The sequence below is a fragment of the Budorcas taxicolor genome, chromosome 12 (assembly GCF_023091745.1).
Source record: "Budorcas taxicolor isolate Tak-1 chromosome 12, Takin1.1, whole genome shotgun sequence".
Lineage (NCBI taxonomy): Eukaryota > Metazoa > Chordata > Mammalia > Artiodactyla > Bovidae > Budorcas > Budorcas taxicolor.
In genome coordinates, this window is record NC_068921.1 from 24,727,973 (window position 1) to 24,741,564 (window position 13,592).

The 13,592-nt window shown below is 35.0% G+C and overlaps 1 protein-coding gene across 8 annotated transcripts in view; it reads left to right on the forward strand.

The window, feature by feature from the left end:
* SUPT20H (SPT20 homolog, SAGA complex component) overlaps positions 1 to 13,592 on the forward strand; it is a 36,003-nt gene that overhangs the window by 10,576 nt on the left and 11,835 nt on the right. For 5 of the 8 annotated variants that reach the window (XM_052649895.1, XM_052649900.1, XM_052649899.1 and 2 more), the window contains exons 7-19: positions 481 to 584; positions 1,914 to 2,030; positions 2,147 to 2,200; positions 3,633 to 3,772; positions 5,231 to 5,387; positions 5,481 to 5,537; positions 7,322 to 7,393; positions 7,688 to 7,845; positions 9,659 to 9,685; positions 10,200 to 10,232; positions 10,794 to 10,911; positions 11,537 to 11,639; positions 11,811 to 11,969. In XM_052649895.1, the coding sequence (XP_052505855.1) occupies positions 481 to 584; positions 1,914 to 2,030; positions 2,147 to 2,200; positions 3,633 to 3,772; positions 5,231 to 5,387; positions 5,481 to 5,537; positions 7,322 to 7,393; positions 7,688 to 7,845; positions 9,659 to 9,685; positions 10,200 to 10,232; positions 10,794 to 10,911; positions 11,537 to 11,639; positions 11,811 to 11,969 (1,299 nt within the window). The remainder of the gene's footprint in view (positions 1 to 480; positions 585 to 1,913; positions 2,031 to 2,146; positions 2,201 to 3,632; positions 3,773 to 5,230; positions 5,388 to 5,480; positions 5,538 to 7,321; positions 7,394 to 7,687; positions 7,846 to 9,658; positions 9,686 to 10,199; positions 10,233 to 10,793; positions 10,912 to 11,536; positions 11,640 to 11,810; positions 11,970 to 13,592) is intronic. The other 3 variants (XM_052649897.1, XM_052649903.1, XM_052649898.1) reach the window with 3 other exon arrangements.

Sequence of the window (13,592 nt, forward strand, 5' to 3'; positions counted from 1 at the left end):
AAGTTCTGTACGGAACTTATCCAGTTAAAGATTTTTAAGGATTTTTTTTCTTGTATTGGTCGTTAATTGTAAAACATAACATCAAGAGAAGTTTGGCCTGTAAGTAGTCATTTTTCAGAAGCTATACCAGATTATCAGTCTGACTTCCAGATTAGATTAAGGAGTCTGCAAGGAAGTTTTAGTTGACAGTCAGAATTTTATCACACTCTGATTATTGTACTGCTGGCTGGGATTTGTTTTGTGATTGTTGTGCCAGATGTTTCTCCATAGGATGTTAGGTATTTTTCTCTCTTCCAGTCTAAAACTGTTTATATACAGTTTATCAAGATTTTTATGAGGTGATTTATTTTTTAGACTTAAGGACTTCAGGAGAGCTTTTAGTTTTATTCTCTTTATTTTTATGAAAAGTTACTTAAATTATTACCTAAGCTTTTTGGTGAGCCTGATCACTTGCAGAAACTTTTATGTTTTAAAATTAAGATTCTGAGACCATTCGACTGCCTTATGAAGAGGGAGAATTGCTTGAATACTTGGATGCAGAAGAATTACCTCCAATTTTGGTTGATCTCCTAGAAAAATCTCAGGTACAAAATTTTTCTCCATAAAATGTCCTTAGACTTGCCAGATACATGTTGTTTTGTGATAAAGAATATTTTGTTTTATTCTCGTTAGTTCTTGGAAAGGGAAGTGAGACCTAATATATATATGCCTGTATGAAAATTGATATATTGTGGGATATTTATCCTTTAGGCTATATACTGAAATGTATAGGTGTAGTTGATTAAGCTTCCAAAACAAAAACAGAAAACAACAACAAAGTTCCCTGCTTGGAGTTCTCCAGTGTCCTCTCACTGTACAAAACCCCTGTCTTTGTATTCACCTCCTGGTTCTCATCCCCACTCACTACTCTCCAGCCATCCATGCCATTTTTCTAGATTAAAACACACCAAGCTTATTCCTGTCTTATTCATCTGCTCTTCTGTCTGAAGTGATCTCTCCCAGGTGTCTGGCCCTTTGCTGTGATTCAAGTCTCAGCTGAAAATTACTCCACCAGAGAGTTCTACCTGAGCACACAGTCTGAATTAGTCACTCCCTATTTTATTTCCTCTGTAGCATTCACTCTCTCAAGTTATCTCATTTTTGTTTACATGTTTATTGCCTGTCTTTCCACACTGAGAGCAAGTTATCTCACCACTTTATATGTGAAGCTTCTTGGATATTTGGATAGTGCGTAACAGTTCACATTGTAGTAGCTCAGTAAATATTGGTTAAAAAGCATGAGCAGAAAAATGACTGATAACATGGAAGTCACAGTACTCACTCAAGTTCTGAATGATGAAAGAAACACAAAAGACCATAAGCAACGGTAGCAAGTGATAATTTGCAAGACTTGAGTGATCCAGTTCCTTTCTTTGGACTTCGAACTAGAAAATAATATCATTAGCAGGAGATTACTGTTTGAATTAATGTTAGCTTTCTTCCTCTTATTAGTGAAACCTGTCTCCTGGAAGTTTTAGCAGAGCAGATACAGCAGTTGTATCTGTAAGTTGCAATTCTGGCATGGTTTATTAACAAATTGATAGCAGTGACAGTGTTAGTGGAGTACAGCAGTGACCCAGTGAGTGTCAAGAACAGCAGTTCCAGTGATCTGTAACATTAATAGTAAATAAATGCCAAATGTCAGTCTGTGACTAGGAAACAGTGTTAGGCTGCTTCCTGAGTCACAGTGATGAACATAAAACAGTTCCTTTTCAAAGAGTTTATGTAGTGGTTAATTCACCAAGGAATTTTGAGTATGTGAATAGTCAGAAACATTGCATGAGAATGCTAAGAACCTGAAACACTTAATATAAACCTACATACTTAGGCTTTTGAAAAAATGGCATTTACTTAAATATTTTCACTCAAAACAGGTTAATATTTTTCATTGTGGATGCGTCATAGCAGAAATTCGTGACTATAGGCAGTCCAGTAACATGAAATCTCCTGGTTACCAAAGTAGGCACATTCTGTTACGTCCAACAATGCAGGTAAGGAATGTTTCATTAAGAAACATTTCAGATTTCATTTTGAGTTTTACCTATTTGATGTTTTCATATGTTTGTATGCCTATATATTAATATTTTTCAATTGTTATTTCTTTTAGACTTTAATCTGTGATGTACATTCAATAACAAGTGATAACCATAAGTGGACCCAGGTTAGTTATTCTGTTGTTTTTTTAATCCAAAACAGGTAATATATAGGATGAAGCAGTGCTTACTAAGTTAAGCAAAAGATATTGCCTGCTCATAATTTGATTTATGGGTAAAGTATATGGTTCATTATGAGCTCTACAAAGATGTATTAATCCTGCAAGAAACTAAACCAGTTCAGTTCCAGTTGCTCTAGGACATGGTAAACTAGGGTGAGGTTGACCTAATCTACCCAGTGTGAAACTTAGTTTTTTATCCTCTCTCAAGTAGAATCAGAAAAGGCAGTGGCAACCCACTCCAGTACTTTTGCCTGGAAAATCCCATGGATGGAGGAGCCTGATAGGCTGCAGTCCATGGGGTCGCTAAGAGTCGGACATGACTGAGCGACTTCACTTGCACTTTTCACTTTCATGCATTGGAGAAGGAAATGGCAACCCACTCCAGTGTTCTTGCCTGGAGAATCCCAGGGATAGGGGAGCCTGGTGGGCTGCCATCTATGGGGTCGCACAGAGTCGGACACGACTGAAGCGACTTAGCAGCAGGAAATAGAATGTTTTGTTTGCACAGTGGATACAAATAGATGCTGATACTCTGTCATCTTGGGTTCTAAAGCACACTTAACCTGTCTTTTTGCCATCTGCACTGGGTAGAGCCCTAGGGACCGACCTCTCTTACTCAGAGAATAGCCAGTTAGTCCTCCAGTGCTGATTCAGTGAGGTGCCCATTCACAAGGGTATTCACTTATTTCTCTGTTACTGTAAAGAGGAATAGTTACTAAAGAAAATGTCAGTAGTGAAAATCATTGTAGCTGTGAAATAGGATTATAAAATAAGATTTAGTTCATCAGTAACTGTCAAGCATTGTGTTATAGTCTGGGCTGTAATCTTTTCATTTATAAGGTTAAAAGCTCTTAAAAGAATATTCAAAAACGAAATCATTGGTCATCTGGAGGTTCCAAGGGTATTGATTTCTAACTCTGGCAATTGGTAAATAAAAGGAGAGGCTCTATCCTTTATTGTACCTTTTCAAGGAAAATTCTTCAGAAAAATATCATTTTCATTTGAAAATGTCATCAACCTGAAAATATTAATGAATCTAGGCAGCTGTATTTCTTAGATGTGAAAAACCTATAGTCTAAACAAAAACTCCCTGTCATCTAGAACAGTGCCTCACATATTATAGGCGCTTAGTAAATATTTGTTGGGCTAACAGATTGGCATTCTGACAGCTTGACCACTTTGTCCAAATTACTGAAATTCCATTAGTGGTGTCATGCTGTTCAGTTTGTAACGTTTACACACTTAAGTTGGTACTTGAAATACTACATTTTACTCTATTCCTTAGCAGAAATACTCTCAGGAATATTTCTAGATTAAGTGATATGTATGATTTGAAAATCTTAAAGCTAGTATTGATATTTACTCTTACCTATTTCAGGAAGACAAACTTTTGCTTGAGAGCCAATTGATTCTGGCTACAGCGGAGCCACTCTGTCTTGATCCTTCCATAGCTGTCACCTGCACTGCAAACAGACTGCTCTATAACAGGCAAAAGATGAACACACGCCCAATGAAACGGTAATCACCTTTTTGGAAGGATAAACCAAGAGAGAGCTAGAGAGAGAGCTCTGAATTTTGACATTTATGGTATCTTTTCCCTCTATAGAGTAAAAATGTAAGAATTAGGATTTTTTTTAATACTCTGCTTTATTTTGAAGTGATGCATTCTGTGCATTCTTTTGAAGAACAAACCACCTATAAATTCAAAGTCTGTTCACCAAAAAGAAATTCTGAGCAGAGATGAGCATGAGAATAAAGAATAATTTAGCCCTTCCTAATACCAGTGTAATTTTTGTTAATGTTACCTTTAAAAAAATCAATTTATAATTTCTTTTACAGATCTGGGGAAAAGTGATAATAGTTTCAGAAGTCAATTTATAACTAAATGCCTTTTTATAGCATGGTAACTTGTCTTTGAATATTTTAGCCATCTCAATAAAGTAAAAGAATGCATATTAATTTAGATTGCAGTTATAGTTGGCTCATCATTAAGTTCTCTTTGAGTAATTGTTTCAGTTGTCCACTTTGGATCTTCTTCAAGTTTCAAGGGGCTGAAAAAACCTACCCATTTTCTAAATTCTGTTTTACTGTTGAAGTAATATATGCTGAGGAAAAGGTACCGCTTTGGAAATAGTGAACTAAGTACATAGAGAATCTGTCAGCAGTCCCATAAAGTGTCCTAGAACCTCTTTCCACATCTCTCCACACCCACTGCCAGTACCTTAAACCAAGCCACTGTCATCTTCATCTTGACTTCTGTGATAAATACCTTCCTACCTGGTCTGACTGCTTCACCTTTGCTCCCTTTTGGTCTGTTTGCCATGTAGGCAAACCAAAGTAATGTTTTAAAAACCTCAAAGCAGATCATGCCACCACTTGCTTAAATTCCTCTAAAACCATCCCATTGTACTTTATGTTATCATTCATCTACAAGGCCCTTGCCTTGCTCTTTGACCTCATTTCCTGCTGGTGCTCTAGTCCCACCTGTATTTTTCGTTTTTGAAAACAAGCCAGCTTTGTTCCTGCCTCAGAAACTTTTAAAATTCTCTGCTTCAAATATTTAAAATTCTCTGCTTCATTCCCTGATCTCTCCACAGTTTGTTTCTTCTTGCCATGTCTTGGCTTACACATTTTCCTCAGCGTCCTTCCTGCCCTCCCCTAGTGTTGCCCTCCGTATCACTTATTCCTCCCAGAACCCTGGTTTTTACTCGTACTCTACTGTTGTTATCTGGAGTGATCTGACCTGTTCCTTTGTGAATGTATATGTGTCTTCCCTTCTTGACTGTCAGCTCCGTGGGAGCAGGAATTGTGTTCGTCGTGTTCATTTTTATTTCACCAGTGCCTGGAACATTGCTTGGCAAGTGACAGTGTTCTACAAATATTTTTGATTTAATTACACATTTTTAAAACCGTATTTATTCCGAGTTTCTTTTATTAGTTTGGTGTATCAATACTTCTAATCTCTTAATGTTCCAGATGTTTCAAGAGATATTCCAGGTCCTCTCTGAATCGGCAACAGGATATGTCTCATGGTCCACCTCCTCCTCAGCTAAAATTACTTGATTTCTTACAAAAAAGAAAGGAAAGAAAAGCAGGTCAGCATTATGACCTCAAAATTTCTAAAGCAGGAAATGTAAGTATATGTTTTTAAATGAAGCTTATTATACCAAATGCCTTATTTTGCATTTTAAGTATACTTATTTATACTGTTTTTAATTTTTTTTAGTGTGTAGATATGTGGAAACGGAGTCCCTGTAATTTGGCTGTACCTTCTGAGGTGGATGTAAGTCAGTTCATAAATTGCACTTATTTTCATATATAAGATTCCTAAATCTCACTCTTATACTTAGGGAAAATGAAGATTCTTATTACTGCTACTTTTCTCTTTTAATTTATTGAATGAAAGATTCTTTAAATTATCTAGTGCTTTATAAGTTTTCAACATTTTCTCACACATGATTTTATATAATCCCATAATAACTCCCCCCTTTTCCCTAGTTTTAACCACTAGTTCATTCTCCATGTTTATGCAAAAACACTTCTTAAGTCAACTGCTCATCTTCAGAAGCTGTTCTTTCATATTACTTGTCTAAGTATGTAACTTCTTAATATAGATTTGTATTTAGAGCAGGAAAAATAAGCAAGGTATTTCCAAATGTGTAAGAAAATGGTACATATTACATAATATGCATAAAATGCCTCTTTTTTTTTTCCATAATATTTCATCATAATTTCCTGGTAATACTTCTCATTGGTTAAATTTAAAAATTAACAATATTGGAGCAGTGGCCAAGGTTCTCATCCTTGAGTAGTATTCTTTGCTGGTCCGTAATGTACATGAACTATAAATGAGCAAAGATAGGAAAGAGATCTTTTAATAGGAGGGCCCATATTTCTTTTATTTTCCTATTTCTCCTGTTTTTATTATTCATTAAACTCTAGAAGTGGTTGGTTATTTTAACAGATGTTTGTTCTGTGCATACTTTCTAGGCTAGCACATGTGTAAATCTTATTATCTGTGATTTAAAAAAAAGTTTCAAAAGCACAAAGCCAAAAGCATTAGAAGTAGACTGTGTATACAACTCAAGAAACTAAGCCACATTATCTTTCAGTGTGTATCTGTCTATTCACCCCTCAAGAAACATGGCCTGAGAAGAGATTTTTGGTGCAAATACCAAAGGGAGGAATTGACTTCAGAGGGCAGTCTGGGTATATAAAGCAGCGCTTCCCAAACCTTTATGTACATAAGAATCACATGGGCTGCTTATTAAAATGCAGATTCCAATTTAGCAAGTCTGGGCTAGGGCCTGATCTCCTGCATTACTTGACAAGCTTTTAGGTTGCATGGTACTGGGTTCCACAGACATTGCTTTGAGTAGAAAAGCCTTAATACAAAGTTTCTCAGTCTGACTGATCAGTTGAAACATCTAGGATACCAGTTAAAGCCCCGCTTCAGTCCAACTTACTGAGTCAGGTCTCCAGGGGAGGGACATGGGAATCTGAATTTTTACCAGATGCCCAAGTGAGTCTATTACTCTTAAAAATCGTGGTTACCAGAAAGATGAGAAGTTTCAGTTCACGGAGTCTGGTAGAAAATACATGGAAAATATGGTTTGAGTTTGACGAGAAAATGGAGATTTACAAAAATTTTACCAATTTTAATATAACTTCCCTAGTGTCTTTCTGGTTTTGTCCACACTGTTACGTGACAATTCCAGTAAAGACCCAGCCAAAAGAAAAGATCCTGGTCCTAATCACCTCTGACATCCCAGTTTTCCTAAAAGACAAATAGGATACCTACTTACGGAGTAAAAGGAAGAGGCATTTGTGTTCGTTACATTTGTTTAATGGCAAAAGAGGTCCTAATTTTGTTTTATTGTAAAACTAGTTGGTCTAATTGAATCTATATCAGGAGAATTTTAAACGACTTAAGCATAAATAGTTGGTGTTATTAGTGATTCAAGAATTCTTGTGCTAAAAAGCGTATTGTATTAAGTTACTTAGGTTTTTTCTATCGTCATAATACTGGTTTCATTATATCTGATGTCTCTTGGTTTGGTTGCTTAGGTGGAAAAATATGCCAAAGTAGAAAAATCTATCAAGTCTGATGACTCACAACCAACAGTCTGGCCAGCCCATGTAAGTAACCACTGCAGGCTCCATTTCTTTTGATGCCGTTTCTAATCTGGGATCTGAATTTATTAAACGTACAATAGCCTTTTCTTTGGGATCTCCTTCTGTTTTTAAAGAATGGCAGGTGGATTTTTAGCCACTGAGCCACCAGGGAGGCCCTCTTAGACAGTTTTAAATAGGTCTACAGACTGTGTGTCTTAATTGCTAGATATAAGTTAGTGTGTCATTTTTTCCTGGCTTTTGTTAATTCTGATTATGTATTTTCGGAAGAGAGTATTTATTTGGGGTGCTTTTTTTCAGGATGTAAAAGATGATTATATATTTGAATGTGAAGCTGGTAATCAGTATCAGAAAACAAAGCTGACCATTTTGCAGTCACTTGGTGATCCACTTTACTATGGTAAAATCCAGCCATGTAAAGAAGATGAGGAGAGTGACAGTCCGATGTCACCGTCCCAGTGAGTTCTGTTAAATACATGTATTTGACCAAGTAAACCGTCAAGAGTTTATTCAGTGACTACTGACGAGCTTTTGATGAATAAAAATTTTCCTTTTTTGTTAGTTACCTTCAGTCAGATTTGGCAGCAGACCTCAGTAAACTTAAATTGTAGTTACCATATTGTTCCAAGAGTTCTTTAAAATAGTAATTTATTTTTTAAAAACTATGCTTAATTATTTTTATATTTGCTATAAAATCCATGCCTGTGCTGTTCTTTTGGTATATTTATATGCTGCCACTTATGACTTTGGGGGACTTCCCTGGTAACTCGGACAGTAAAGAACCCACCTGCAATGCAGGAGACCTGGGTTCAACCTGAGTAGGGAAGATTCCCTGGAGAAGGGAATAGCAACCCATGCCAGTTTTCCTGCCTAGAGAATTCCATGGACAGAGGAGCGTGGCGGGCTACAGTGCATCGGGTTGCAAAGAGAGACGATGGAGTGACTAACACTTTCACTTTCACTTATGACTTTAACCTTTGTGAGCATAAAGTGCTTCTGGCAATAAATCGTTTAAGTGGGAAGCAAGGTTACTGTAACTGTAAAAGCTGTTTAAAATGCTTGATATTCTAGCATTGCCTGTAAGGACACAGACTCGGTGCTTCATGCAGTTACTGGCTCTAGAAATATATTTACGTGGGACTTCCCTGCAGTCCAGTGGATAGGACTCCACGCTACCACTGCAGGGCCAGAGATTTGATCCCTGGTGATGGAACCTGGATCCTGCATGCTGTGCGGTGTGGCCAAAAACAATAGAAAGCAATAAGTATAAAGTTGTTCCTCATTATCTGCAGGGCACTGGTCCCTTGACCCCTTGGGTACCAAAATCTGCAAATGGTCATGTCTCTTACATCGAAATAGTACATATTTGCAACTTATGCACATCCTCCCATATACTCTAGGTTATAGTACCTAATACAATGTAAATGCCACGTAAATAAGTAGTAAATGCAACTTAAATGTTGTGTAAATAGTTGCCAGCCCATAGCAACTTCAAGTTTTACTTTTCAGAACTTTCTGGAATATTTCCCTCCCACCCCCCCCAAATATTTTCACTCCATGGTGGTTGAATCTGAGAATACAGAATCCGCAGATATAAAGGGCCAACTGTAGTTGAATTTCCTAAACTTACGGGTCACATATGTTTACTACAAGGTACCCAGTATTTAGTTTTGTTTTAATGTTTTATTATTAGTTCTCTTAGTCAAGTTGATGCTGTTTTGAAAGGAAGGAAAAAGAGAACCTTAGCAGAAAAAAAAGCAAGAGCCAGCTCTATGTTAAATCATAACAAAATACAAGTTGAAATTATAGCAGAAAGATGGATTTTAAAGAATAACCTCACCAATACCTAAGTAAAAGTCACTAGGAGAAAACAGTAGCAGTCAGGGGATCCTCAGCTACTATTTTATTTATACTTAGTAGAAAGACCAGATATTTTGATTAGCCATATTTCTTTAAAGTCTTCCCTTTAGAAACACATGCTGGTCATTTTAATTAGTTACTAACTTTTCTGAAACACAGTGGAATGACATATGATCTCTCATTTTAAAAAAATTGGTTCAGAAAGCCAACTGATTATATTTGTTTGACAATTAGAGAATTGAATTTTTTGCCTTTTACTTCAGGACATTGCTGCAGAAATGCTCCATGGCTTGTTACCTTCCAGTCATTCTCCCATATTCATAAATTACTTGATTTAATAGCTATGAAGTTAAAGTTTGAGCTGCATTAACAAGTTTTTTCTTTTTTTTTTTTTTACATTTTATATTTCAGCTTCTCCACAGATGATCATTCAAATTGGTAATTAAAAAATAAACAAACTCACTATTTTAATCTGTTAAGAAATCATATAAATGTCAAATCCTTTTAAAAGAGTTGGTAAAGACTTTATTTGAATTGGTGATAAACGCTTCTTTGTCAAAATGTACTCTAAGGTCCTGCTATGTAAACATTAATAATGACTTCCAAAATCAAAAGTTTAAAGCGAGAGGAAGGCCACAGGCCTTGCACAAGGTAGTTCAGTGAATTTTGCTGTAGGACAGACACTTGTAAGGGTGTGTAGCACTTAGCAACTTTCAGCCCCAAATAAATCTCCCTTAAATTAAATCAGCCAATTTATTCACAGAATTATATTGTAATGCATGCAAGACTTGGTCATCATTTAATATTTTTTAATGTGTTTTCAATATTTTTTTTCATATCTTGATAGATTTTAATTCTATATTTAAAATTACTAAAAGACTTCAAAAGTAATCTCGGGGCTCCTTAAAACAAGTCTATTTAATACTTTTCTCTTTTCTTAAAAACAATTTAGGTTCATTATTGGATCAAAGACTGATGCTGAGAGGTAAAAATATTTGCATCTTTATTTTTGATTGGATGGGTATGATAAACTTTATTCTTGTAGGATAGAGAGTACTCTGTTAGGAGTCAAAGCTTTGATTTTAATTATATCTTAGCTACTCCTAGGATTTTTAAATAGAATTAAGAAAGTAACAAAAGGATAATGTTTAAAATATAGCTTTATTTTAAATAAAACTTAGATGTATCTATAGTAGTTAAGGAAAATGAGTTTTCGGTAGTACTTTAATCAGAATATAAGTCAGAGTCAGTGTAATTCTTTTGGCTGCTTATTGGTGGATTTTATTTTAGAGACCTGTAATTTTATTTTAGAGACAAGATACTGAAAGGATCTTTAAATCGTTAATTAGCAAAATGTTTTCAGCTTTAGCTTGTTACTGAAAATATTAAAAGACTGTGCTTTTATCAAAGATAAATTGTCTAAATTTTCATTTTTGTGTTATTTTTCATAGAACTTTTTTCATTAAGTTATTCATTTCCTATGTAATAAATTTATGTTTAAAATAGAGTTAGCTAATCATTACTTGTTTTCCCGCTAATATTTCAGAGTAGTCAATCAGTACCAGGAATTGGTCCAGAATGAAGCCAAATGTCCAGTGAAGATGTCACACAGCTCCAGTGGCTCAGCCAGCTTGAGTCAGCTTTCTCCAGGGAAAGAAACAGAAGTGTGTTTGGTTAACTTTTTTGTGCTATTACTTTTTCCTGCCTGATTGTTCTCAAGGATCTGAGAAATATTAAGAACTAGTTTTTGAGGGATTGTTGCCATCTAGTCGCTAAGTCATGTCTATCTACAACCCACCCCATGGACTACAACACACCAGGCTTCCCTGTCCTTTACCATCTCCTGGAATGTGTTTAAACTCATGTCCATAGTTTTGTATTTACTTTTAACTTTAATTTTCTTTTCATTATTTAACTTTATATAATGGAAATTTTCAAACATACACAGAGGTATAAAACAAAAAGTGCAATGAACATCTATGTATACTGGTCACCTGCATGTATATATATGTCTTAACAGCTGTAGAAGTATGTGCTACCTCTACAGCTATCATTTTTCTGGGGAAGATTTAAGGGTGAAGCTTTGCTGTCATCTTACTCTGCTCTTCTCCTTCAAACTCTTTCTTTACCTTTTCACTTGGAAATAGTTCTCCCTTTGTGAAGTTGCAGTCTTTTGAAACGTGTAATACCTAATCTTTTTAAACTCTGTTTTCATCCAGAAGTTACAGTGTTGTGAATTTCTGATTTGACTTCATTTTATTGAGTATGCTTAATATCATTGTCTCTCAGCAGCCTGAGACCGTGTCAGTTCAGTCTTCAGTACTGGGGAAGGGAGTGAAACATCGACCTCCACCCATCAAACTTCCCTCAACCTCAGGAAATAGTTCCTCAGGTATTGCATTCCTTAATTTTGTGTAATCTAGAGTAAGAAACAGATGATCATAATCCATTTACTCATATTTTGATTTGCTCAGAATTTTTAATTGTAAATCTAAGAAGTAGCATAATTCATCAAATCTTAAATTGTAAACCTAGCAAATAACTTCTATATTTTTTCCCCTAGGTAACTATTTTACACCACAGCAGGCCAGCAGCTTTCTTAAATCTCCAACTCCTCCTCCTGCTTCTAAGCCACCAAGTCTTTCTCGGAAGTCATCCGTGGATCTTAATCAAGTTAGCATGCTTTCTCCAGCTGCCCTGTCACCTGCCAGTTCATCACAAAGTAAGTTGTAACTTAAAAATTCTTCATAAGCTTTTGCATTAGTGTTTCTTAAGATAGTTCTTCCAGTGAAATAGTGAAATCTGAATGTACTGTCTACCCAAAATGTACAAGTTTTAAGAAGCTTCAGGCAGATCTCTTGTTGGCTGTATGTATTATGTGTTTATTGTAATTGTATTTGTTTTTCTGTATTTATGTATGCAGCTTGTGTATACCTTTCTTATAGATTTGCAACCTACACATCTCCTGAAAAAAATAATCTGATAGCTAAATGTAGCAGTAAGATTCCAAATTATTTTTTATACCAGTGTACCTTAGGACATTTTACATTTTATGTAAACTATGCAGCTGATATGGGAAAAAAATGTCATGTGAGTTGTTGCTGCTGTCCTACCTTTGTAAATGTAAGAAGTAAACTGAAAGGTAGTTTTTTAATAATACCCGTACACTCTCCTTAATTGCTGTCAGTTACGAAAATGTGGGATGATCATAAAGCATTCTGAAGATAATGTAATTTTTACTACTGAATACTTTTTTTTAAACATCAAGAATAATTGCTCAAGAATTTAGGCATTAGTTTGAATTTCTTCAAATTAACAAATATCTGAGATATTTAGGTACCAACTTGCAAATAAAAAAAGCATTCCAGTTTTTTAGATTTTTTTAATAAATGACTAATATGTGCTGAAAGTTTTAGTACACTGCACAGTGACAGGGTGGTCTTTGCATTAGATGTAAACATCTTCATCTTGATAGCTCAAAAGGTGTAATTTTTCTGCCTTCTTGTTTTGCACAAAGAAAAAATTTATAAATTTCCTGAAAGTCTTATTCACACTTCTTATGTTGTGGGTATTGATTATTATGTTAATCTACTGCACACAGTTGTTACTTTAAGTAAGGGTTGAGTGACAGCTTCTGGACATTCACATTTCTTTCCTTTCTTTCTGCAGGACATGAAAGCTAAAAAAGAAAACACCTCAAGAGCTTTTGGTTTTATTTTTCTGGTTTTTGTTTTTTTATTTTTTTTTTTATTTTTTTAAAGTTGATAAACTGTGCATACTTCATTCACAACAGATTTTCTATACATTCTACATTTAAACCGAAGTACACAGTTACTGTTAAAGATGCAGTATTATCTATCAAATACTTGCTTTATTACTGTGTTTTGTAAAATTTGTCTGTCAGGGTAAACTTGCTGTGTTAGGAATTAAATATGTATATTTAGGTGCCAAATACGATGGTTAACTGTATGTAATTTATTAAATATGTTCAGAGTTTTATCTCAGACTGTTAACAGAAAATAAGCAATATTTCTAAGTGATGTCCTAAATTAGTGAAATCGTAAATAACAAAAATTAATTTGAATTCCTTTTAAAGTTTTTAGGCCAAAGATAGCATGGTAGGAAACTAACTTTTAAATGGGTTTTGTGATAGAATACAAATGTATATTTTTACTGTTACTGTAATAGCATCTCTGATGGCATTTGTAGGTGATATACTGCATCCTTAATTGTAATTGAGTGTAGCAACACTCATGTATCATGTGTAGAAATTAACACTTGCAGTTAACTGCTTTAAAAAAAAAAACTGGAACAGACTGTCAGTGCTAAATAAGATTCCATTAAC